Source organism: Lampetra planeri, chromosome 4 (assembly GCF_965212315.1).
Source record: "Lampetra planeri chromosome 4, kcLamPlan1.2.h2, whole genome shotgun sequence".
Lineage (NCBI taxonomy): Eukaryota > Metazoa > Chordata > Hyperoartia > Petromyzontiformes > Petromyzontidae > Lampetra > Lampetra planeri.
This window is the reverse complement of record NC_136110.1, coordinates 26,031,188-26,059,177: the sequence shown is the minus strand read 5'-3', so window position 1 is coordinate 26,059,177 and position 27,990 is coordinate 26,031,188. Positions and strand designations below refer to the sequence as shown.

Here is a 27,990-nt window from a genome sequence, read left to right as displayed (position 1 = left end):
CAGATTATTTTTCGTACAGTCTTTATACAATCTTTATTGGTTACAACTCAAGAGTAACATAAATGTTTGCGAGAGCACCAGGGGGGTAATAAAATATTGCAAAAAATTATATTGATAAAATATACACTTTCCTTTTAAAACGCCTAACATTGAAGTTATTTAACTTAGGACAAAGCTGGTACAGGCATCCCTCCCGAGAGACATACACAACATACCTGAGCAACCTGTAAACTTGCAAAGTGCATTCTTCATTACATTGTGTTGGAGTGATTGAAAAACATAGTTGAGAGAATACATCTTGCCAAGCCAAAGCAGCCCACTGTGGTCACGTGGAAATCTGTTTTGGATTGTGCGACTATGACCTGATTATTTGGCAGTCCAACCGATTGTCCAGCCAACTGCCTGACGCAGTCAAATGTGTACAGCAGTAGTGTCCAGCTTCATTCAGGGGTGACATTACTGGACCACAACATGAACAGGGCACACCATCAGAAAAGCTGGTCATTATACCACCTCAGTCAGTTATTTGTCTCATGGAAATCGTTAGTTGATGGAAGAATTCCCTCATTGTTGAATTTCAAGCTTTACAAAAATCAACACTTCTGGAAAGTGGGAGCATCTTACGCGTCATTTGGAGCCAAATGCCAACTACTTAAATATTTTACTCCAAATATGTTAGTTACTTAACCAAATACTGCTATTTTGGCACACGCCTTAATTAAAACACACAATTATGGCAACTACAACTTGGCGTGTGTATTCTTTAATTCATGATGCAGTCAGCTCAGGGATGTCAGTAATATTAACATCTGGAAGGGGGTGACAATTTTGACTCGCCGATTTGGCATCATACGCTTATCAGTTCGTGCAATTCGAGTTCCCAGCGTCGGTATCAGAAAGCGGCGACATCAAGCGGCGACATCAAGCGTGACTCCAAGCTTCTTCGAAAAAGCACCCCAACAAACCCAGCACGGTTCAACCCTGGTCTCCACGGAGATGGTGGGGGAGGGGATCGGAGGAAATTGAGTTTACATTGAAAGTAAAAAAAGGCACATATTTTATCTTTTATTCTTAAATGTATATGTAGATTAATGCGAGCCATCGATTGGGCAAGAAAGCACCAAGCTAAAACAGCACTGCAGCCAAGGGGGTGGAACACTCAGAAATCCCTTGACACAGAATATAGGTTTGGTACGCGATTATAGCTAAGGTATCCTTATTAGAGCAAATCACTTTATTTTTGTAACGAATACTGCCCACTTAACTTAGTTAAATCGCTTGCTCACGCCACTACCGGGAGCTCTCGAGGACACCCTGGAGAGGTTATTAATGAAGCAAACATTAATGAGCATTCATTTAAAAAGACGAATAACTCTTCACCGTCAATAGAAAGGCACTCTGTAATCCGAGTAAGGTAGTCGAACAAAAGGCCCACATAACGTGGCAAGCAAAGCAGTTAAGAAATGCTGCTTCCTTGATCGTTAGTTGCCGGTGCGTGGTGTCACCTCTGCCACCGACCAACCACTTCTTCCCGATAACCGAACTCCATGGAGTCTTGGTACACAGGAGGTCGTGGGCTCGATCCCGACCTTGACGTTTGTATATTTGGAGTTTGCGTGTCTCTTTCCCCGTGGTCGCATGCAGTGGCGTAGCTAGGATATTTTGCGCCCGGGGACGAACTATAAAATTGGCGCCCCCCCCCCCCCCGTTTAATCACATACCAAAATGTAATTACATGACATGTAGGCTGTGTGTGGCGGGATATATAAACTTTTAGGTTGAGGTGTAAATTTGTGCAGTAGTTTCAGGCTGCCGCGCCCGCCGCAATAAGTTAGAATGTAACGTTGTAAGCCTCATTTTGGCGCCCCTTTACCTTGGCGCCCGGGGACATATGTACCCCCCTGCCCCCCCCTAGCTACGCCTCTGGTCGCATGGATCGTCCGATTTGTCCCCTCCATATTTAAAAGCATGCGTTGAAAGCAGTGGTCCTTAACCTTTGCTGCAGGTTCTCAGAAAAACGGCATCTCGCACCCCAGGTTAAGAACCACTGGCTTAGAGTATTTGGCTGCTATACATTTCCACAGGATGATAAGCCACTTTGTTGAGCTATCATTTGTGGCCAGGTGGCTGCTGAAAATTTAGCTACATAGCTCAGTGGGCCTTACCTAGTAAAATAAAGTTTTTAGTTTTAAAACGTTAATGTCACCCCTATGTGCAAATATGATAGAGCACGAACAGCATTCAAATATTTGTTTTACTTTAATAAGCACTCTCGACGACTACAGCATATTCAATCAACTGTTCCTATTATTAACAAACCCACAGATTTGCTCCGTATTAAATAAAACCACATATTCTGTGATAATTTTCCCTTCAAAGTACATTAGCTCTGTATATTATTTTATACTTTCTCCAGTTCAAACGCCTGTCCTATGTGTTTCCAGTCCAGGTGGTTCCATTTCCACCGGTGCGGGCAGTAGATGGACTCTACACTTCCCCAGGTAGATGGACTCTACGGTTCCCCAGGACCGTCACAGCCACAATCACATTACGGGCCATCGTGACATCCGTAGTTTGTGAATCGCCGACACGCACGCCTTACCACATTGCCTTCCTTGCAAACAAAAATAAAACTGTGACGCGATACCGCGAGCCATGAAGGTGATGTGGAAACAAATGCGCTTTTACGAAAGTCTATTATTTAGAAACGTCAGCCGTACCCATTCAGAACACGCGAATCGCATGAAAATATGGCCCTTGCATCGAGCCACGCACGCAGCCTCATGATCGGAATTCCTTTCCCCAAATGCCGGATGGGTGCCATGCAAGACGATACCTCATCCTGTGAAAGCAATGCATCACACCTTATATAAGCACAGCCCTGACAAGGCAGCGCGTGCTTACGCGACACTCGCCAGGGAGAGAAGGGCACCTTCTGATACATGCATGCTGCTCCGGATAGAAGCACCGCTGGACTTATTCCGAAGGGGTGTGATTACATCCAGCTTCCAGAGAGCCACTTCACGACAAGCATGTGGTGGTGACCACTCTAGTTCAGGTTACACCAATGGCCACCAATTTATTAAACCGTCACCAACAACGCAACCGTTAGCGGCAAATGCGTAGTGGTGCAGCAAACTTTCTTGAAGCCTGCCACCTGAAGGCAGCTACACATTTCATGAAAATCACGTTCGCACAAGTTCATCTCACCAAAATAATTGCCGTAGCACAATTCAAGTACGAAATGGGCTCAATGTGTGATATACATAGCTGTTCAGCTCTCTGCGTAGTGTAATGTTGCAAGCAGGGCCTCTCCTACAACTGAATTACTGTGGATTTTTAGCTTTTTACATTCATATAATTTCCTTGCCACATATCCACCAAATCGATCCAGATAACCCTGCTGCACCCGACTGTGCAGTGAAGCAATGTCTTCCCTGCCACAAATCGGTGCTAAGCTGGGAAGAACATTAAAACACCGGATACACGGGTGTCAGCTCTTAATTCCAGGTGGTGGATGAGGTGTACAATGTTGTCAATATTTATTAAATGTTGCTATTCCTAGTTACACCATTGTCACCATCATCAATAGGCTACCAAGGACAATGTTCTATCGAGTTATTTTTTTCATTCTGTTGCATTCTACATTATTACCCTTTGAAAAGAGACAATGCAAGTCTCAACGGGCCTATATTTAATTTCCTGTTTCAAACAAAGGATACCATTGTGAACTATTATTGCCAATGGGCCTATCATTGGGCGGTGGATGAGTGCGACATGAAAACGACAACGGGACAACGCCGCATTTAAAAACAAAGACGTTACTATTGGAATGCTGGACACAAGACGGAGGGGTTCCCGTCTGCAAGGTGCTTGGGAGGGGTGGAGGAGTAGTGCGGGGGTGGGGGGGTTAGTTGGCTTCAGCAACTGCACGCTGATGCTCGCCGCTCAACATCGCCATCATCGTGGAGACCAGCTCGGGCAGGTCCACGTCATGCTTCCAGCCCCAGTCTTGCCGGGCATTACGGTCGTCAAAGCTCATGGGCCAGCTGTCCGCTGCTCAGAGGTAAACACACAAATACAAAGACAAAGACCCCCCCCCCAAACCCATATAGAATTAACAAACTGTTGGGGCAAGCGCCGTTAGCGAGCACCTATGAAGGCTCGGCACGACACACGAGGGGACGGGTGGTCAGAACCATGCCCAGCCGCCTTTGTCTCGCAAGTGGCGATGCTTACACACCGCACCAGGTACTCATTTAGGGATGGGTCGACCTAGGGGAGGCCCAGGGCCAGTTCAGATAAAACGATGTAACACGATTTTTGTTTCTGGGTAGTAAGTGTTATTTTCTAATTGCTTATGCCTCAAAAGTATAGAAAATGGCTATTATTCCCCACAAACTTTGCTTTTGTGACCAGGACTTTATGTGAAGGAATGACACTAATGCACACCACGTTTTCTCATTGAAAATAGGTACATTTCAAAATATCACTTTCCTGGTCACAAAAGCAAAGTTTGTGGGGAATAATAGCCATTTTCTGTACTTTTGAGGCATAAGCAATTGGAAAATAACACAACCCAGGAAAAAAAAATTGTTACACAGTGTAATCATCACTTGATGTTGGCCGTGAGCGGGAATCGAACTCGGGTTCCCGGGTTAGTAGTGCAGCGTGCAAACCGCTACACTACCGCTCCCCACAAACACACACATGCGGACGCACACACAAAGATAAAAACCCAATTTAGTGCCACAACGCATCGGGGCGAGTGCCGTGTGTCAGTGGGCACTGGGCACCGATTAAAGCCAGCACGGGAACTGCGAGCTAAAGCATGGCCAGCACCACACGCATCGACGACCTCGGCGTTCCCACACCGGAATCAAGAAATTAAGGCCGAGCCAACATAGGGGAAGCCCGGCACATGTCGCGGATGTTATCCACAACCGTGAACCTAGTGCGGTGGTAAAAAAATAAACTGCACCACCGCTACCCACACAGATATGAGACAACCATAACACTGGTCAACAAAAAAAAAAGCATTTTTTTCTGGCCTGGACTTTTGCAGCTGTTCTAGACTAATTTCAGGGTGCTGATTCCAAATCTGATCTCAGATTTGCTCTATCACATCTCATTTTTATGCTATCGGCATACCCCATTTTCATTGATTTTACCCGAAATTAACTCTGTCACTTATGATTGCAAGTTGTTGCGAGTCAGTGACTGCTTTTGTGTTAAAATATGGTGCTGTATTTTTAGGATAGTGTGTTTATAATATCATTTTATGTAGATATCCACATTTATTTAATATTTTTATTCTGCAGTTTTTATTGAAAATGCAATATTTGATATCTCAAAAACCTGATGTGATAGACAAAAACTGATGCCAGATTTGGAATCAGCACCCCAAAATTACCTTAAAACCGTTGGAATACCTTATGCCAGACAAAGTGTGTTGACCAGTGTAATAAACCGGCGCATGACCAAATGCAAGCTTTGACAAGTAAACACAAACGTCACTTGATCACCGAGCGTTTTGTCAATACAATGGTTCAAATCTGCAGGCGATTCAATGCGAGCATCCCAGTGCGGTGCTTTAATAATGAGCGATAAAGAAATATATATACACGTCCTCCACAATTTCTCAAGGAAACAAACTCCCCTGTGCGATCCTGAAGCTCATAATCTCACATTGCGAACTGTTTGTGTTCAGTTGGGTTTATCGAGCCAGAATTTGTGATGGTTTTTTTTGGCGGGGGGAGGAATGAGGCAGTGTCCAAACACCATTTATTGCAACATTGCCAGATCACGTTCCTCAATAACTCCAGGATCAAGGCAAAAATGGATGCATTGATTCAGAGCAACATTGTACGTATATTTAAGGCTTAACATTTGGCAATTTGAAGTCTAAAAACTCGCCAAGCCATTTTGTGATACGTACGGGGCCCATACTTTTAACATTTGCAATGGCACCCGAGTGTGTTCTATACAACAAGTTAGTGAAGTCAGTGCTGGCAGTGCTCAAAAGCAGCTTGCAATTGGAGCCACTCAAAACTCAAGAATGCTGGGGGGGGAAAAAATCTTCGACTGTATCCATCGTCATTGTCACCATCATTAATACGTATCACTTAGACGACTCACACGGTTAATAGGGGGGGCAGGGGGGAAACCCCTCAAAATCTGTTTCCTCGGCAGTACAGTATTTAGCGGTGTTCAATTTGCAGTATGGAAGCAGAAAAAACATTTGGCACATAATTGCAAATTCTCATCTTTTCTGCGGTTTCGTCTCCAAGTGTTTGCCAAACCCTTTGATCAATGTGGCCGGTTTTCAATAGGGCAAGTCCCTTGGAGCAACACAACTTTGTGCTAGAAGTTAATTCACATTGGATGACATTGTCGGTGTGTGTATGAGAGTTAAAATACCTACCATTACAAACGGACATGGCTAATACATCATATGTAGTGGATTAACGCGCGCCAAGGGGGTAAATTGTAAACACGTGTGGGTTATGGACAGTGGGGTCACATCAGGACAAGCAGGTGTTGCTGGGGGATAACGGCCGGAGAGAGACGGCTCGTTAGGTGGTTATCGGATGCAGGGCAGTGATTGGCCGGTTGTTGTTGTCAGGGACAAGGTGGCGCCAGCAAGTCTGGAGATGGCAGCAGGTGGCTGCGGGGGGCCGCGGGCACGGGGCGTCGGTGGGGACGCCGGTTAATTAATTGGAAATTAATGAGTACGGGGATAAATACGGGAGCGTGAGAATAAGACGGGGAGTTGTGCTGGGAGCTGGACGGAGACAGTCAGAGCAGAAGAAGAAGGATAGGTTAGCAGTGGAGACGGAGAAGAAGATATGAGAGATAGGATAGGCTAGCAGTGGAACGGGAAGAGAGAAGACACGAGAGGGAGAGACAGTCGGAGTGAGACAGAGAAGCCGAGAGAGAGCGAGACAATCGAAGCCGAGACAGGCGAAGCAGAGAGGAGAGTCGGGGAGAGAGAGACGGAGAGAGAGAGGGAGGGAACGGAGCGAGCGAGGCCAGCGGAGACGGCGAGCGAGCAGAGAACGCGCTGAAGTCTTGGTTGTGGAATGTGCCGAGTTTTGTAAAATAAACTGACGACGGAAAAAGAAGTTGTCCTCGTAAAGTTCAGCACTACACATACATGATTTCAACCTTAGCTGAAGGCAAGTATTAGCTCTATTACCTGTCCAACCTTAATTAGATGGAGAGGCCCAGACAGGCAAACGGGCATACATAGACATGCCCGGGTCAAACAATTAATCAGAAACAGAGGTGTTGACCAGATAGCAACTATCCAATCAACAGGATAACCAGGACAAACCAGACAAGATTTAGTAAGGGTGGAGACTTGGTGGGATTCCTCACCAATTCCTAAAAATGCCTGCAGTGGTGCATGGAGAAGAAAGATTGTGAGAAGTAATGCTCAACATGCGTGCTTGTGAAGGGAGACCCTTTCGATCCGTTACATTTTGATCTTTGGGACTACATTGCATTTCGGGGCCAGGGCTCAGCCCATGTGGCGTCGGCGTGGTGGACTCACCGATGGCCTGGCGCATGGTGTCGGGCTTGTACTCCACGCGCAGGTGAGGCACGTATTTGCGCACCTCAGCCACCAGCTCCTCAGGGCAAAAGCTCATGGCGCTGATGTTGTAGGTGCGCATGGACAGGGAGTCGCCGGGCGTCTCGAGGAACTCGAGCGTGGCTCGCAGGCAGTCGTCCACGTACATCATGGGCAGCCGAGTCTCGGGCTGCAGGAAGCACTCGAAGGAGCCCGACTTCACGGCGTCGTGGAAGATCTGCACGGCGTAGTCTGCAACGTGCGCGTACGGGACGGGTGAGTCGTTGACTTTATGGGGAGCGGTTGCTCGTCAGTTCACGCACTGTGCTCTCATCCCCAGTAACTTATGCACGATTTCTGATTGCAGCGGTTGATGATTCCTGAACCAGTCCTGGGCATCTCCCCGAGGACATTTCAGTCTTAAATGGGCACTTAGCGTGGTGCAAAAACGTGAACTCTGGGAAGACAAATGCAGCTGGGTGTGGTTCTGTCAACTAGACCCCATGGTAAGCTGGGCTAGATATGGGGAGCATGTGTAGATGTGTGCATGCGACGTCTAGGCATTTGTTTCTACCAGTAGTGCCTCCTCCAGGCTGGGTGTCTGCCGAGATGATGCCCGGGTAGCGCAGACTGCGGAAGTCCAGCCCGTATTTGTGATGGTAGTACTGGATGGGAAGAGAACCTGTGGTTAAGCAAGTAGCAGACTTCCGTCTTCAGGTGGAACCATCACTGCACGATTGCTGTATCAAGTGAGAGAAATTCCAAGCGTTGTCTGTTTACCTACGTGAATTTACTGACAAAACCTAAGAATATGAATCCTTGCAGTAAACAAAAGCTTCAAATCTAGAAGTATCAGACTGCCTATGGTGAAAAAATATTATCGGGCTCACAGCGAACTAATCACAATACAACTTTCATATTACCATGAATAAACTATTCAGTTAAAATGGGGTTACGGTGTTTAAACTACTCCAGATATCGACTTGAGCATCATATTTCTGCTGGATGTTGCTCGAGATCAATACGTGACTGCCGTGAAATGGGCAGCACTGGAAATGTTGGGGGTGACAATGAAACCTCCATCGTCTTTGTGCATTAACGGCAATGTATGTCAGCGCACATGTGGTGCCCAGCAGCTGCGGATACAGTACACATACTTAGGCTTGATCGAGAGCCAACATTATACAATCTCCACTTTCGAAGTGCAATGGGATGACACTGGCGAGGCTGGGAACATGGATGGCGGACGTGGGACTGATCTCTCGTCTCGTCTTGCGAAATTGGATTTCTTCCTGGGGACGTAATCGGTTTCAGGACTTCGATGGATGCTGCGCTCCGTTGGCTGTGCGCGCAGACTCATCGTTTTGTTTTCGTTTGCCAGGAGTAAAGGGTAATGACACAGCCCTGCAATTGCTCGCTCGCACCACTTGCTCCACGAGAGGGAGTTCTAGAGAGCCTCACTGGTGGCTATTTTTGGACTACTCCAAAAATAGGTGGGAACACCCAAACTTTACCCTCCCCCACCTCACGCGACCTGCCAATTGGCTCGCTTGCTGGCTGGACAGATGCAGCGGGTGGGTCGATGTATGAGACTTGCCCATTGGTTTAACTGCTAGAGTTGACCCGGTAACCTCTGCATTGCAAGTCCAGTGCGCTAAAACATCATCGACAATGTCCAGTGTTCTCTATCATTCAATTGGCCGAGTTTTCGAATTTCATTCTCAAAAATGCCCCCATTCGTTTCCCCTCCATGCTTTGTTGTCACATGTTTGTGATGTACGGTGCTTTGAGATGCTGTAATTTCATATATTTAAGCGTGCGAGCAATTAAAATCCCTTGCGATGAACAGTCGGCGGACGGTGTAGGAGTCCCCACACTCACCTCTCCCATGAGCTCCGCATGCACCTTCGACACGCCATATATGGTCCGCGGGCGCTGCACACACAGGTCGGGCGTGTGGTCACGTGGGGACGTCGGGCCGAAGGCCCCGATGGTGCTGGGCACAAACAGCTTGAGTCCATTCTCTGCCGCGATGTCCAGCACATTGTGCAGCCCTGAGCAACCAGCCGGGTAGGGGATTAGTGCACGGGTTCAATGCTGGTTGGGTTATCTGCGCGAGTGTGCGCGTGTGTGTGTACGTGTTGTATATATCTGTTGCTGGGGGGCGGTAGTGTTAGCGGTTAGCACTCTGCGCTTTATACCCTGTAACCAGAGTTCGATTCCCGCTCGCAGCAAACAACAGTGACGATTGTCTGAACTGGTATTGGGCCTCCCCTAGGTCGACTCAGCCTCAAGTGTCTCGAGGGAGACAAAGGCGGCCGGGTGTAGTGCTGGCCACCAAGCCCCTTGTGCACAGTGCCAGTCTTCGTAGGTGCTCACTAACAGCTCTTGCCCCTACAGTGTGTTAAGGCTACATGGGGAAGCTTGTACATCTCTTTCAGTTGTCATGGTGGGGAATGCAGATGGTGCATCGGTTGTGCTTGTTCTGTGCTGATGCACCACGGATCTCCGTTACAAACCAGCTGGGTACCTGGCTAAAGGGGATGTTTCCATAGAACAATAAACATTTAATTGAATCTCGGTTATTTAAAACAAATGTATCTGTTCCATGCCCTCCTGCTAGAAACCCTTCAACACTTCACATCGTTATAGAGTTTACTTGGTAAAAGCGCTGTGCTAATGTCACTACCACTTATCAGCGAATCGTGATTGTTGTTGTATCTGTATGCCTGTGTGTGTGTGTAAAATAACTTGAATTTTATCTGAATAAAAACGATCGAATACTTAACTCTGTTTAATCTACGACCAATTTTTTTCGGCACAAACGTGTTATTTAAAGAAAGTTAATTCGCGTTAAGTTAGAAGGATTATTCAGTCAGGGTGCAACAATTAAACTGCAGGCAAACATTGTTGTCCTTCCCCGGCACCTCCGATTAGCACAGTTAGCTTTGTACGGTACGCGAAAGAAGGTCAACATACACACGCACGTACATGTTGGCGAAGGGTGGCAGCCGCAGCGACCTACCGGTGATGTTCACGTTGCGTGCGAGGACCACGTTGGCCTCCCCGATGGCGCTGAGCAGGGCGCTGTAGTGGATGAGCCAGGTGATGCGGTTGTTGACCACGATCTCGCGCAGGTTCTTGTAGTCCAGGATGTCCGCGTAGATGAAAGGACCTTCACGCCACGAATGCACGCGACCGAACACGCGCATGTCTCAGCATCGCCCATCCACCGTACCCGTCGTCACACCATGGTCTCAGAAAAGGCGTTAATTTAGCCGGCATTAAAACATATATATTTTAGCCATGGGCCTAAGTCTTGTCGACGACAGCCTGTGGAATTAGAGTCGAGTCTAACGTCTGCGGAATTTTACACTTAGTCGCTCGCTTTGTCTCGTCGAATAAAGTAGTCAAATATTTATCTATGTATCTTGAGCTTCTTTCGCACCACACGTAGCCAATCGTGCTCCTCGCCTCTTGGTTGTTCCATTAGTCTCGTCGATTTAAGAATGTAAACGTTTATTCCGCCCTTAGTTCTTGAATGTTGTTGCGAGGGACGCGTAATTTGCGCCCCCCAATTTTATGAGCTAATAATGTACACGTCTAACGCACAAATCACCCGGATATCACAAGACGCCGTACAAAACACACACATATGCCAGCTCGGCTAATGAGTGAGCTTAGATAGGAATCGTCTCAAATGCAGCACCTTTTAAAAGGGAGGCGTTTGTTCAATCCGACTTCCGTGTGTGTATATATTTATCGTCTCCGGACCTCTGGCAGGCGTGTTGTGCACTCCACGGTGGGGGCGGCTAAAAGGCAACCCATGAGCGTGGTGTAGGATGTCGACATGTGGTACAGTTCTCACCGTTTGCAAACACGTCATTTGGTGGCTTCCGGATGTCAGAAAGGATGACATTGTTTTTTCCAAATCGTTGCCTGAAAGAGAGTAAATCGCCGTGTTTTTAGGGCAGACCTACCTCTGCCATTGAATGTGCACAGGTGGAAATATGTCACCGAAACACACGAATGACAACACCATGTGTACGATACGATAACGCAACATTATCCGGTTATCAAGCGTACCTGAGCAGTTTTGCGAAGCCAAGGCCGAGCTGGCCCAAGCCACCTGCAAAATATTAACAATGCATATCTATCAGTCACTTCGTTTCCAAATTTAGAAGCTTATCGCAAATTAGGAACCTTATCGTGGTGCTATATTTCCAAAGGTAAAGGTTCAGCACTGTGAGTACTTGCTCACTCAACTGCTGGCAGAAATGTCTCCACTGTAGAGAGTTCTAGGCAGCCCCTCTCTACAGGGCCTACCGTTCCATACTGGCCTGACATTTTGTAAGAGGTGGGGGGCGTACTCACACTTTAACCCATCAGGCACGAACCTGCCAGTCGGCAGACTGTGGTTGTACCCATTCATATTGCTGGGTGGACAGAGGTGGGTGGGATTTGAGAAAAAATTTTCAACTGCCGCCCCGACCTGTGGATCTGAGGTCCGGTGCGCTAAACCACTACACGTGGCGGAATCCTTAAAGTATAGTACATGTCCGTGGAGGAAAAAATAAATTGTGCAAACCATTGCGATATAAAAAGAAATATGTGTTTGTTATCTGAAAAGAATTCCAAAGCAAAATTAACAAAACGGTCTGTCATGATTTCATAGTATTATGCTTGGTTCAGGAGGGTTCTGCCAAGTTATTTCGCAGTATGGGTCAATGTTTCTGTAATGTGTAATCCAAATTTAATATCTTGCAGAGTAATTGTTCAGCATTGGAAAGTTTGTCCAATACCAGTCACATTGTTCGTTTTTTTTTTATTTGCTGTGGCAGGAAACCGGAGAATCTGGAGGAAACCCATGCAGAACAGAGGGAGAGAACATGCAAACTCCACGCAGAAAAGGCGCCCAAGTCGGGAATCAAACCCACCAGGGCCCTTCTTGCTGCGAGGCACGAGTGGCACTACTGCGCTGCCACGCCTGCCGCCCTTTATTCCACACTTGCCGTCACGAAAGCGATGAAGGCACATGTGGAATAGACGTGGCCAAGGACACGTGGCAAAGACACAGGACAGCCCTGACAGTCAGGCATCCTGCACACTTAAACCCGCCAGCCGTCACATCCAAGCGACATCTATTGCCAAATGTGACACTGACTGCTTTGTCTAGCAAAAACATGCAACGGTGTACGAGTCGCATTTAAAAACTAATATTTATTGAGATTTTTTTTTTTTACAATTATCTAAATTATTTTTTAACGAAATTGAAAGACAAATGTGTGGGCAAAATAGAATTATATTTCGCAAATACAGTTTAAGCTGGATATAAGCACACCCCTTGGGAGCAAGGGCCAGCTGTGCTTATATAAGCCTTACATGGTTAACTAAAGTTGGCTTCAGATGTTCCTCCCTCAGGCAAGCTTGGTATTTGTTTATTTAAATAATAATTTGCATATTAGTTTCTTGACATGCACCCACATGAGCCGGAATGAGCTGGTGCAGACCTCACGTTGGCAAGGGCTTGTGCCCTGACTTGCTGGGCCCGGACTTGCTGTGGTGCATCTGCTAAAGGGCCCAAATTCAAATCTCGGTTTTCTCTATCACTGGTGCCAACACTTGGTGTAATCGGTAGCACACTGGACTTGCAGATCTTGTGTGAGAATTTTTAATTGTAGTTTGGGATGTCACTTCATAGACTAATTCTCTATGTTGTCATACCTTTTTTCATGCCTTTTATTTTTGCTCCATTTATTCATTTGTTTATTATTATTATTTTCTGAGGGCCTTCATTTGCTTGGTAGTTGCTATGAATAGGACTTGTCGCTTCTTTCTAATAAGTGTACAGATTTGTGGGATGCAATTAGCACGAATATTATTATATAATTTTATAAGGAAGCCACTGGAGCTGTGCACTTTAAAATCTCGATTTGAAAACTAAATTTATCTTGAACTCCTTTTCGTGTTTAGATGGTCGTCCTTCCCCCGCACCTCCAATTAGCATGGTTGGCTACGTACGGTGTGAAAAAAGTTCAACATACATGAATGACGCTCCATAGATTTAGATTAATATTCAATTAAATCTAACCAATACGGCAGTTGCAACAACAGTGCAATTTTCTTAACCCTCCCTCTGCCACCGCCTCTGTCCTTCCAACAGTTGAGTAACACCAGTCAGCTGATCGGCAGGTCTCATCTGGTGGGGTACAATGTGGATAGATGTCTCACCAGCATGGAAGAGTTGAGCAAATACTCTCCGAGCACCGGTAAACCTCCTTCTAGTGGAAACCTTTCCTCCTGCAGTGGCTTCAGCAAGGCATTGCAGAGCGGGCTGTACTTTTCTCTTTAAAAAAAAAAACCCCCACTTGAACAATCGGCCAAAGATCTTCACTGACGGAGCGGTGTCTCGTTGCATCCAATGTGCGCGTGCCAAATTTGACGCCAAACAACGTTTAGAGTTGTAGCCACTTTGCTAGCTCAGCGCGTGAGAAGAAAGTTAAAGTGTTGTGCACTCGCAAAGCACTGCGTGCACCCGAGCCTCATCGGTAGAAATATATCGAGCGATGGAAAATATTCGGGGTGGAATGATGCACTGACTATTTAGTCTTGACCTCACGTGTTGAATCGTGTGTGCAAGAATCAATGTTCAGATTTAGATGTGTATCTATTTCATATAATAATGTAAACCCCTTGCCGTCACTGGAGGTGCTACCATTCACCGCAAAAAATAAAAGGAATCGATGATTCTAGATTCACATGTGGGTTTCAGCCACCTGTGATTAAATTGAGTTCTGGAATATTTCAAACAATAACTACTATTATAACGGATCGTTCGTTCATTGTTATAAGGGAAAAAGTTAATTAACAGGCAAAGGGGCATTATTTAAAACATCTAATGAGGTGATGGGAGATTATGCACCGGTTGCAAAAAATGTATCTTTCACTTTATTCACCGCAACAAAACGAACAAAAATGCAACAATAACATCTCGTCGCATTCGCATCACTCTCGTGGAGGTTGACCACGATGAGTGGCGCGTGGGCGAGGAGCCGGGCACTTTGACCCCCCGCTCGAAACCTCGCTTACGCGTCCCGTACCGGTGATGAGCACGCGGGGGTGATCCGCCTCGGAGAAAGACGCCGAGTGGAAGTTTGCGTCCGGGTTGATCTGCCGCGGAGACCAACTCTGGAAGCGAACGGACACGACGGCCGTGGGCAGCGGGGGAGCCGCCCGCGCCTTCCTCGCCGTCTGCACGGCCGCCCTGCGTAGCCCCGAAAGCATCTTGAGAGTGTGGCTGCAAAAAAAATCCACGCAATTTTTTTTTTGACAGTTAAGGCGGAATCCATCCAGTTTAAGAGGACACTGCAGCAACCAACCCTGTAGAATTACCTTCCATAATAGTAGGTTGTTTGGATTAGATCGCGTAAATATATAAATGTGTCGTTTAAATCCGCCACCACCCGACACAGCAAACTAGTAAGGGTTGTCACGTAAACAGAACGTGGCCAATTCGTCACTAGTACAGCACACCGGTGTGTTGGAGAGCCAAGCCACAACATTTACAATCTGCGTACGATATTTCGCCGGTAATTACAACTAGCTTCATCAGGCAACAGCCAGATTTGTGGAGAAGTCCACCTGTTTATATATTTACGCGATCTCACTCAAAAAACCTCTGTCATGGATGATATTGGTCACGAATGCCTACATGTTCAACTAGAATTGCCTTGTTTAACGTGGGGGGGGGGGGGGGGAGGTGTTATACAAAACTCACAGGGGGGAAGTGGGGGGCACACAACACAGTCACAATATGCACAGGCACGCGTGTTTATAGGTGTGGGTGTTCGCCGAACAAGCGGCCTTTGAAGATGAAAGGCCACTGGTGTGAGAGTCGGTGCCAACATTCGTTGACTTGACAATCAGAATCTGGAAGGGAATGGAGCCCTCAGCGGGGGTGGGCTTGGTCTCTTCGAGCCCCCCCCCCCCCTCTTTTAATGCTCTGGGGCTGCCTGCAAATCGTGATGAGCAGTGGACGTGGCCCCGATGAGCTCAGGGATCAGCGCACCGAGCCAGCACCACCGAGATGATAAAATTAAATTTGTGGGTTTCAGCCGCCCATGGTTAAACTGGATTCTCAAGTGTGGCGAGTTGAGGATCTTGGCGCAGTCAAGAACGACTGCACAAATGAATGAAGCTTAAATTTGGGATTTCATATAGTTCAGCTAAATTTCAGCTATGAGAAATATGAATTTAGAAAAATATTGGGTTGACTGTCATGAGATTATTAAAAAAAATGTTTGTTGCCTCGTGTGTAGTCAAGTGCAACATTATCCTCCCACTTTAAAGTGATATTGCTTCAAATGATAATCGAAGGGGAAATTACACTTTAATTCAATTCAACCAGCCAAAATGATTCTAATGCAAACCAATTATTTTTGGAACACACTTCTACATTAAACAAGTTCTGTAATTCAAACTTTTAAGGAGCCTCCAAGACAAGACATTTTAAATTCGAGTTTAACGGACGCATAAATATTTTAAAATCGTCAGATATTGCAGGATATGTGTATAATTCCATAAATGTAATAGTATACACTTATATACTGCATAACTTTAAGTGGCTTGCGTCGAGTGTGCAAAATGTTTGTGCTCTGACGGTCTGTGAGTAGCCTACATAAACACTCGGTGTTGTTCAAGTGTCATCTACACGTGGCCCGACCCAATTTTTTGTTACAATGTTTTTTATTGTACCAGGTAAAGCCCACTGAGCCTTACAGCTCTTTTTTCAAAAGCGGCCTGGCCACAAATTATAGCTCAACGAAGTGGCTTATCATCACGTGGAAATGTATAGCAGGCAAATACTCTAAACAAATACAGATCTCGTTGCAGTTTACGTGTTTTTTTCTGTGAAAAGTCAAACAAAAATAAATATGTTTTCATCAAATCAGTAAAAGAATAAAATTTGGACCATCAGCACAAGTCAGCAGGAAAGCAAATTCTTCGAACTTGGAAGCCGGCCAAGCGTGTAACACGATAATACATCCAGGCAGTAGGACTGATGACGATATAACTCAATCCGCTCAGCCAGGAGTGTCTCTCGCTCACCGTGTCATTGCGGCACGGCAGCACGTTTGCCAGTCTACTACTTCACACGTGAACACAACCTTCCTGGCCACAAACCGCTAACGAAAGCAGATGCAAACGAAACCCGCATCTAACGAGCGCAAAGAGACGTGTGTGGAGGTGAACCAAAATGGCAAAGATGCAGTGGCGGCCGCTCGCCGAATATATCGGTGAGGTATGGAAGCCGGCGGCATGAGGGGGCGTATGGGAAGCAGGGTGAGGCAGGGGGTCATATGCAGTTCATCATTTTCATGACACTCGTTATGTTTTTCCCCCCCCCATTTCTTTTTAGGAACAAGGCTGCGGCCCCCACTGGCCTATTTATGAGGAGCGGCCACAGCGAATCTATATGGAGACAAAATGTGTCGCATGCACAGCAATGCGATTTGATTGATATCTAAAATGACGATAGATACAGCTGCTAAATATATGATTTCGTACAGCAGCACGATGTTCATGAGCTGAATGCCAATGTCGAGGCCTGCTAGCCACGACGAGAGGACTTCAACGAGTTTTTGTGTAGTTTTGCTGTTACTCCATCGAAGGAGCGTAGACTACAGCTGTTCACTATATGGTCCACATATTGGGGGGGGTTGCACGGCCACCCCTCACGACAAAGTAAACTGTTCTTTACATTGGGCCAAAAAGATGGGAGGATTAGCTATAGCCTAGGGGTCGGCCACCCAAAATAACATTTTTGTTCGAATTCGGTGACAAAAAATATATTTCAAGAGCCACAATGCACGTGAATGTGAGACGGTCGTCCTTAATAAAGACCGTCGCGAAACAGTCCTTAGAGAGCCGCAGGTTGGCCAACCCCTGCACTAGCCAGTGCACCTGGGGACTTCTAAAAAGGCACTGCAGTCCGGTGGATTGCCTCTGCGAGAGAGCAAGAGGGGGCCTCGGGGGCTCCAGAAAACCGGTCAACGCCAGTTCCAGCCAAACCTGTTCTTGCGTAGAACATCGCCTGACCAGTCAGTCATACGTGCTATCTTTGACACGTTCTAACATTATCTCCCCTTAGACCATCTGTCCCACTCCACTTTCGACTCGCCACACACAGGCTTGGGGAATTAAGTACAGCCATACAGCACGGTTTAAAAGTATCAAAAAAGTCAACTATTATTTTGGCAGTTTTTTTTTTGCGTGAAATAACTTTCCTTGAAAATAAATGTTTTATTTTATGTGATGTATGGAAATGCTACCGCTTCAAGAATTGGATCCTAATAGATTGTTAAAGTTATAAACTAAAAAAAACAGTATTACATTAAAAAAGTTAACTGTATAATTGCTTTCGCTTATAATAAGTACACAAATAGACAATGTTTATTATACGAGCGCTAATATATTAGCGTGCTATTATCGGCATTATTAAATTGTATAAACGCCTATAACTTCTCATTCAAGGTCAATATATATAGTGACATCCCCGTTATTTCTCGTCTGCATGTATACGTGTGTCTGCAATACAAATTAACCGAATTTACAGACATACAAAAACACGAATATGAGCGTTGTTATTCCAATACAGACTGAAAGAGAGTCAAGTGCCATTCGCCCGTAGTATTACGAAACACATCTGTTTGCCAATGGGGTCACGCTTTAAAACTTTAAAAAAATACAGTCCATGTCAATACAAGACAGTCAAGGCCAGACACTAAGCTAACGTGCGTCATATATGTCAACATTTTTGTAACAGAAGTCAGAGTTCAGTTTTAAACTCGTAATGTGGAACAAAAGGGTTCAGACCTACGGTAGTTGCATTTCTGACCAACCACAATACACGCTTTAAAAAATTTAGTGTAGAACTGAATCAGTTACCGACAAACAATAAAATGTGACGAATACATTAATTGTACCATCAAAACCTTGGGATAAACGGCATTTATTGTTTTACAGTGTAGTGCAAATTAACGTTATATGATATTGGCATCAACCTCAGAAAATACTTTGAGACGCGGGGGGAGAAAACATGATGAAAATAGCACTGCAAGACCCCTCTGTAGTGCCAAGCATCATCATTATAGCCATGCATTGAGAGGGTCTCAGCTCCTCACGAATAACAGATACATCTGTTGGCCCTTGTCCAAAACGTGGAGCAATTTTAACCATATTTTCTCACCGCCTGCGAGCATTTCCCCCTGCAGAGGCGACTTGCAGTGATTTTTTTTTATATGGTATTAACCTATTATTTATATTACACGCGCAGTAGCACTTTTAAAGAACCGTCTCATGTCAGATCAGGAATCTGGCTTTTGCCGTTCCAGTATTCAATCCTCTCTCACTGCGCATGCACATCGGCAGTCGATGTCAATAGAATCTTAAGAATATTAAGACTTCTTGGTTCTTTTGGTAAAGTCCCGTAGAAGGGAAATAATAAAAAATAAAACATAATAAAATAAAATTCTCAAATTCTCACAGATATTGTATTTTATGTTTTATTTGTATTATTTTATTATTTCCCTTCTACGTGACTTTACCGAAAGAACCAAGAAGATGAATCCCTGCAGTCACGAAAGCTTTAAATCGAAATATTAAGACTTTTATATATCTTCAACGAATTCTCCCCGCACCTCTGAATGTCCTTTCAATATTCACGTGACCTCAAGGGTAATATGGGGCAATTAAAACAAATGTTCCCATCAATTTTGATAAATGAAACGCGTAACATTGTGATATAACACAAATAAAAACGTATGCTTATTTATTTACGTTACTTTTATTTCAGCCAACAGCACCTTGGCATATTGAAAAACCTAAGATACTTGGTTCAGTGAAAAGTGTATCTTGAATTGAAATATCTTGAATTGTAATATACATTATTATGACATTTCCAAATACCTCGTTTAACAAGCTCTTTTCGTTAACTACCTCCATATTTTATCTTTCGACTTATATATAGAGAGATACATTTCAAAATAAGGCTCGAGTGTTAAGAAAATGAAAACATGTTTATGACCCATTCACTATTGAAGTGCGGATGTCTGGTCGAGCAAACACCCCCAATTGGCTCCCAAGACCTCCATTCAGCGAAGCTTAAAATAACACACCCACTCGCCCCCGCCGCGATTGGCCAAATGCGCACACGCCTCCAGCGTCACGCAATTCTGGAATGTAAACCGATGCTTTAGTGTGTGGGGGGGGGGTCATTGGGGGGTGGTGATGGTTGACGAGGTGTGTCACGGTGGGAGTGGCTGGCAGGACAACGTGGCCCTATGTCGCTCTCAAGCACGCGCACACCCCCGGTCTGTCGTCCAATGAGTTTGGTGGGCGGCTGAGTCGGGTGACTTCCTCTGTCGAGGGGGGAATTTTTGCTTGATTTGTGGGAGGTCACCGTCTGCATTTTTTCTTGTTTTTACCTCTTATATTCCGGTGGGCCCATCACTGGGCTGGTTTGTTTTGCAAGCGGGCCATCCCGTATTTGGCTGGCGGAATCACTCGCACGCAAGCCCAAACCCGGGCGGGTCCACGCTGTCAAGGTGTATTTCACCTTTGGCGTGATGAAAGAGGCGAGCTAACCTTGCGCAGATTTGTGTCCCAATGCTTGGGGTGTACACCAAGAAGGCATCTGCCAGAACTAAAATGTTGGTCATTATATAGGCCCTGTGCTTGGAAATCGTATGAAAATGTATTCGCAGTAATTCTGACATTATTTAATTTGTTTTAATTCTGAGCATATACATTGATATTCCTCAGCTGTATGGTCTTAACATTGGCGTAAAATCTGCGTAGAATTTAAATACTGTATATGCATTTTATCGTAAAAACGCACGCACACGTGTAAACCTGTTTTTCTCACCAGATTCATGCAACCCTATTTTTATTTTCAACTTTCCTAATTTTGTGGACCCGCGTCAAATCCTACGTAGCATATGTTAGACGCGAATAAATGCGTATTTATAGAAATAGTAACCGCGATTTTGTGCAACGTGATACACACACGAGTGCGCTGATGTGCGTGGCGGTATATGGCGTGATAAAAATCCGACTCCCGAGTGGCTCACGCGGTTTGTGCCACGAAGCCACTCAATATCTAAGCACAGACAAAAAAACACGACAGTTTTTCTTAGCCTGGCCGTATTGACGTAAACCTCGTTGTTGTGGTTGTGTACAGAGCATGGCGTGTGCCTTTGAGTTGCAGGACATCGCATCACCTAGGAGGTCATGGTTAAATTTCGATTTAAAGCTTTCGTGACTGCAGGGATTTATCTTCTTGGTTCTTTCGGTAAAATAATAAAAATAAAACCTAATATTTTATTTTTATTATTTTATTACTTCCCTTCTACGTGACTTTACTGAAAGAACTAAGAAGAGGTCACGGTTATTGCATCGAGTGTTTACCAACTGTGATTCAAAATATAACATGTGCTACAATCACTACACATGTATAAGCAAACTGCTAATGGGGTCCCACAAGGCTGCCTGCTGTCCACACGGTGAAACTGGATTGCCTACTCTTTGCCATGGGATCGGTACACGACCACACGCTGTGTTTTGCCAGACAAGTTGCCATTACCCAGGGCTTGCGGTGTATGGCGAGGAGTGGAGAGCAACTTTCATGGGTTCATGTAACAGAGCACTGAGGGATGGAGAACTTCAGAGGCTTTGGCGTCCCAGTGTCACGTGCCATGTTCTCCTTATTTGTGTTTCGTCGGGGAGTAAATTTGTTGTCGATATGTGAACGAGAAAATTACTTGTTGCTATAAAATAGATATATGTTTATATGATTGTGGTTATGGTTGTACTTTATTAATCCCTAATCTCTGCCATTACATACAATGAAACAAGAAAAGGTAAAAAAGAAAAAAAAACAGAGCAATGTAATACAATACACTATTAGACATTATTGTAAAAATTTAATAAAGAGTCCATCCCATGTGTTAGTGAATTTTTGTTATATTTTAGGCAGCAAATGGCAGGAAATTCGTTTTAAATTTTAGATTTTTTTCTGAGGGGGGGGGGACCCCAGACCCCCTGAAAGATTTGGTCCCCCCCAATGTTGACTCCATGGCTACAGCCTTGATTGCATAACATGCGAAGGAATGACACACGTAAGTGCACACGTTTTCTCATTGAAAATCGGTAAATTTCTAAATAGCACTGTCCTGGTCACAAAAGCAAAGTTTGTGGGGGGAAATAGCCATTTTCTGTAGTTGAGGGATAAGGGATTAGAAAATAACACTATAACACTACCCAGGAACAAAATTTTTTTGTTACACAGTGAATTATCAATGGAACGCAGGTTCTATTCAAAACTTTATGTGAAATGTGTTTTTTTTAACATTACGGTATATGTATTCTGTATTGCTTAACATTTACTACGACACTATATGATGATGTTGTGACATTATATCGCATGTGTACCATATTGCTTGACTGCTCCAAGTCCGCCTGGAAAACAAACCAGATACGCTTCGTCTCCACGTTCTAAATAAAGGACATGGTACCTGGGGTCCCATGGTTCCCCCTTTATAGAAATCTCTTGGGGGGTCATGCCCCCCCCCCCCACCACCCACCCCCGCGCAAGACAGTGTGTGTACATGGACATGCACAGCCTTGTCGTCGTCAATACACTGCTGAATGAGGACCTCCCCACGCCGAGCAAGGCCGCTAAGCAAATGGTGCCCCCTCTCTCATCACGCTGGTGAAGCCACGCGTCGGCGCGGGAGCATAGAAGTACAGCACAACGGTGACCGCTTGTCTGTGCGGCTTGGTTAAAGTAGACGCGCACAGTTGTGGGAGCGTACAAGTTGAGCAGACACGGTAACGCTTTGGCTGTGCCACTTGGTGAAAGGAAGGCACGCGTAGACGTGGGAGCATAGAAGTACAGCACAACGGTGCTTGTTTCTGCGCTGTCCTCTGCTGTCCAGAACGGAGCTCGAACGCACGCACATCGATATGAGGCACCTCTGTGCCAAAATTAAAACCGCACACCTATTCGTATTTTGGTATTTAAAACCGTGCGTAGAAATAAAACATGAATACAACAATGCCATTTTGATACTGTTGCAATTCAAATGGGACGCCATGTAAACCCGTCCATCAATTGTAACGTGTTCTTCAATTGCACTGGGCCAATTCGGAACGAGCGATAACCGTCCTCGGCTCCAAGCTCCGCCAACTCGCACCTACTGACGGTGGTGAAGTATGGTCAAACAACGCCCCGTGATCGGCAAGGCATGGAGGGGGGGGGAGATAAGGGGCTTGATCCAGCAGTGGATCGACCATGGCTGATGGAGCAATTGCCTAACCACCGAGCGCAATAACGGGACTTTAGCCTAATACGCGGAATGAATTAGTCACTAAATACATTTTATTAATCGCCTTTAATGGGGGGGCCCGCATGGAAAAAACGCAAACCCGACACTCCTCCCCGCCGCTCCACGTTGCAGCAGCGAGAGAATTACTCTCTCGCTCTCTCTCCCACGTCAATCACCGTAATTAACACTGAAGGGGAATCGGCCACGTCGGCAGAAATGTGGACTTTCGCGTTTCTCCCCCCCCACCCTTTCAATTCTGGTCACAATCGGCAGGCACATTACATAAGCATCGGGGCTCGGCGGCTTTGCCAAGTCACGCTTTGTCAAAGCTGTTGCGGATGACGGGTAATGCAAAGGGGGGGGGGGGAGGGTTTGGGGGGGGGAGTGTTTGGGGGGGGGAGTGTTTGGGGGGGGGAGTGTTTGGGGGGGAGGAGTGTTTGGGAGGGGGGGGGGAGTGTTTGGGAGGGGGGGGGTGTTTGGGAGGGGGGGGGGAGAGTATTTGGGAGGGGGGGGGGAGAGTGTTTGGGAGGGGGGGAGAGTGTTTGGGAGGGGGGGGGGAGAGTGTTTGGGAGGGGGGGGGGAGTGTTTGGGAGGGGGGGGGGAGAGTGTTTGGGAGGGGGGGGGAGAGTGTTTGGGAGGGGGGGGAGAATGTTTGGGAGGGGGGGAGAGTGTTTGGGAGTGGGGGGGAGAGTGTTTGGGAGGGGGGGGGAGTGTTTGGGAGGGGGGGAGAGTGTTTGGGAGGGGGGGAGAGTGTTTGGGGGGGGGGGGGAGTGTTTGGGAGGGGGGGGGGGAGAGTGTTTGGGAGGGGGGGGGAGTGTTTGGGAGGGGGGGGGAGAGTGTTTGGGAGGGGGGGGAGAGTGTTTGGGAGGGGGGGGGGGGAGAGTGTTTGGGAGGGGGGGGGGGGAGTGTTTGGGAGGGGGGGGGGGGAGAGTGTTTGGGAGGGGGGGGGGGAGAGTGTTTGGGAGGGGGGGGAGAGTGTTTGGGAGGGGGGGGGGAGAATGTTTGGGAGGGGGGGAGAGTGTTTGGGAGTGGGGGGGAGAGTGTTTGGGAGGGGGGGGAGTGTTTGGGAGGGGGGGAGAGTGTTTGGGGGGGGGGGTGAGTGTTTGGGGGGGGGGGTGTTTTGGGGGGGGGAGTGTTTGGGGGGGAGAGTGTTTGGGAGGGGGGGGGGGGAGAGTGTTTGGGAGGGGGGGGAGAGTGTTTGGGAGGGGGGGAGAGTGTTTGGGAGGGGGGGGGGGAGAGTGTTTGGGAAGGGGGGGGGAGAGTGTTTGGGAGGGGGGGGGGAGAGTTTGGGAGGGGGGGGAGAGTGTTTGGGAGGGGGGGGAGAGTGTTTGGGAGGGGGGGAGAGTGTTTGGGGGGGGAGTGTTTGGGGGGGGAGTGTTTGGGGGGGAGAGTGTTTGGGGGGGAGAGTGTTTGGGAGGGGGGGGGGGGAGAGTGTTTGGGAGGGGGGGGGGGAGTGTTTGGGAGGGGGGGGGGAGAGTGTTTGGGAGGGGGGGAGAGTGTTTGGGAGGGGGGAGGGAGAGTGTTTGGGAGGGGGGGGAGAGTGTTTGGGAGGGGGGGAGAGTGTTTGGGAGGGGGGGGGGGGAGTGTTTGGGAGGGGGGGGGAGAGTGTTTGGGAGGGGGGGGAGTGTGTTTGGGAGGGGGGGGGGGGAGAGTGTTTGGGAGGGGGGGGGGGGAGAGTGTTTGGGAGGGGGGGGAGAGAGTGTTTGGGAGGGGGGGGGAGAGTGTTTGGGAGGGGGGGGGGGAGAGAGTGTTTGGGAGGGGGGGGGGAGTGTTGGGAGGGGGTGTGGGGGGGGGAGGTGTTTGGGGAGGGGGGGGAGAGTGTTTGGGAGGGGGGGGGGAGAGTGTTTGGGAGGGGGGGGGAGAGTGTTTGGGAGGGGGGGGGGAGTGTTTGGGAGGGGGGGGGGGAGAGTGTTTGGGAGGGGGGGGGGAGTGTTTGGGAGGGGGGGGGGGGAGAGTGTTTGGGTGGGGGGGGGGGGGAGTGTTTGGGAGGGGGGGGAGAGTGTTTGGGGAGGGGGGGGAGAGTGTTTGGGAGGGGGGGGGGAGAGTGTTTGGGAGGGGGGGAGAGTGTTTGGGAGGGGGGTGGGAGAGTGTTTGGGAGGGGGGGGAGTGTTTGGGAGGGGGTGAGAGTGTTTGGGAGGGGGGGGGGAGAGTGTTTGGGAGGAGGGGGGGGAGAGTGTTTGGGAGGGGGGGGAGTGTTTGGGAGGGGGGGGGAGAGTGTTTGGGAGGGGGGGGAGAGTGTTTGGGAGGGGGGGGGGGAGTGTTTGGGAGGGGGGGGGAGTGTTTGGGAGGGGGGGGGAGTGTTTGGGAGGGGGGGGAGTGTTTGCGAGGGGGGGGGAGTGTTTGGGAGGGGGGGAGTGTTTGGGAGGGGGGGGGAGTGTTTGGGAGGGGGGGGGGTGTTTGGGAGGGGGGGGAGAGTGTTTGGAAGGGGGGGAGAGTGTTTGGGGGGGGGGGGTGTAGTTTGTGAATTCACCGCGTTGGGAGCTGTGGGGCCAAATCAGCACCCTCCCCCAGCCCTTAACAATCAGTCCCGCGTTCAGCAGCGGGGCGAAGCGCGAATTACTGCGCATTTACACTTATCAGATAAAAAAAAAACTCGAAATTGCCCAATGGGGGTGGCAAAGTTGAGACTTAATGTGAATAAGTGACCCGAATTGCGCCCGAAATCGTCGAGAGCTCGGAACGCCAAGCAGGTTGAGCCTGGGTAAGTGTGTGGATGGGTAACTAAAGTGGACAAACATGCTTTCATAGGCTTGCGCGGAATGTATGTATGTATGTTGAACCTCTTTCGTGTATCCGTAGTGGACTACGTAGAAACAATATACTGTTATACTCCACTTCTGTGTTCCCACGAATTACGTTTCCTGCCTTCATCAGACACGCACCGACCAGCGTTGGTGAAGTATGGCTTAATGCCCCCCCCCCCCCACAAACCCACACGACGTAGAGACTCTCATCCAGTAGTAGATGGAACAAAGGTCTGCACATGAACGTGTGTGTGTGTGAGATGGTCGAGACACGTGAACGCGAGCAACTTCCACAAATAAGCGGACGTCTTCCAAAACTTGTTGCGTCGATTTATTGGCGATTACAATTTCGTATCGCAAAGCAAACGTGGGACAACTACGAAACAAAATCCATTATCATCACATCGCATTATACTCAACCAGCATTAAACCAACGTTGTTACAAAGTTCAACTTATTGTTAAAACAACTAACTTTTTTTTTCTTCCCACGCGTCTCCAAAATCGGCACCGAAATTATATTTTACAGAAATTCATCGGCGGGATAGTGGGTCGAGGCGTTGCAATTCCGTGTCGGTTATTGTGGATGTTTGACCATACTTCCCCAAGCTGGTCAGGGGAGTCAGTGAAAATGTTGTGCGGTGGGTGTGGGGGCCTGCAGGCCCCGGTCTATAGATCACTCGTCACCGATGTGTGCCGTGGCCGGTAATCGAACCCAGGTGGCCGGGTTAAATAACGCAGCGAGGGCCGCTTTAACAGCAAACTACAATAGGTAAAAGCACAACGACGAACTCTGATAATGAATACCCCTAAACACCGCCTCTAACGACAGACCCTTGCGTTGTTGTGTCGACAACTTACGGCCACTTACCTGTTGAGTGCGAATAAATGATTGTCAGAGCAGAGGACGCAGAAGCAGCAGAGGCGGCAGCAGTAGCAGCAACAGCTGCACGTGTACAAATCGGAGGAGTTGAGATGGGCTGAAGGAGGAGGAGGCTTTTGGGTTTCATTAAATCCGCTACGTGGGTGTGTCAATTACGTAATATTGGGAACGCCACCCATTGGCCGGTGTGGATGTGGCAGCACGCACGCTCTGTGAGCGGGTGGTGGAGGCACGCGTGTTATAGGGTCAACCACCTCGATCCCAGATGTCTCTTATTTCCAATGGGGGGGTGTTCGTCCGCGGCAGTTAACGTTCAAGGGCACTCACATATAGCGACGGAACACAAAGCACCACATCTGAAAGTTTTTGTTGTTGTTGTTTAAACTATCTATATGTACGTGATATTTCCACCCTTCACATCTGTGGCGTGCCGTGTGTACGTTGAACTTATTTCGCGCCGTGCGTAGCCAACCGTGCTGAATCGAGGGCAGGTGGACGGAAAACGAAGGAGACGGAACGATGAAATAAATTCGTGTCCGTGTTGCGAGGTCGATTATATTTCACGGCAGGACTGCGAGAGGCGGCAGTGACTTGGGGAAGACAGCCACCCAGCAGTGGATTGAGCATGACCGACGACAATTATTGATCGTGTCGGGCAATGAATATTGCGGCCCTTGCAGATTGTCGTGAATGTGAAAACGACTGGATTTTAAAATGCTCAACTTATTTTACATCGATTCCAAAATTACCCTACCTTCTGAAAGCGTCACTGAACGTTGCACAAATGCTTCAATCGGAAAGTATTGTGCAGTATTAGTGGCTCGTGACATGACACCAACTCGAAATCAACCTGTACCAGCATGACCTTGTTTAAAAGAGGTAAAACATATATATAGGGAGCATTACGCAATTAATGTCAAACAATTGCTAATTATATGTATTTAAGGAAAGCGGTTAAGCCATCTAGAAGCCACCACGAGAATAATTCTCACGATGTTCAAGATATGCTGGAAAGCAGACATTTGGGGAAAACAATCATCCGGAACTTCATGTCTATGACTTTTGACTTAAAGCTTTCGTGACTGCAGGAATTCATATTCTTGGTTATTTCGGAAAAGTCACGTAGATGGAAAACAAAAATAATACAATTAAAATAAAAAAAAGACTTTACCGAAAGAACCAAGAATATGACTATCACATCCTGATTTTTTTTTTGGGCCATCAAACAATTACAGGCCGATTGGCTGTATTTTTAGAGCAGGTTTTTGCCTCAAAAGTTCAGCACGTGGATATACAACTACGGAATCCGTCAGGCGCATTCCATGGAGTGTGTGGGGGTGGACAGAGCCAAACAAAGCGGCCGTGGTTTCACTACCGCTTACCAGCGTAACATCCAACCGGTAATG

The 27,990-nt window shown here is 47.3% G+C and overlaps 1 protein-coding gene across 1 annotated transcript; it reads right to left on the bottom strand.

The window, feature by feature from the left end:
- Nucleotides 1-7: 7 nt before the first annotated feature.
- On the bottom strand, nt 8-27,532 carry LOC144717870 (L-threonine 3-dehydrogenase, mitochondrial-like). Its single transcript, XM_078593610.1, has 9 exons — nt 26,573-27,532; nt 14,674-14,870; nt 11,660-11,702; nt 11,442-11,512; nt 10,599-10,748; nt 9,455-9,627; nt 8,148-8,238; nt 7,556-7,825; nt 8-4,056 (listed from the first exon to the last, which is right to left on the bottom strand). The coding sequence occupies exons 2-9, from the start codon at nt 14,855-14,857 to the stop codon at nt 3,911-3,913; spliced, it is 1,128 nt and encodes a 375-aa protein (XP_078449736.1). The 5' UTR covers nt 14,858-14,870; nt 26,573-27,532; the 3' UTR covers nt 8-3,910.
- Nucleotides 27,533-27,990: the final 458 nt, after the last annotated feature.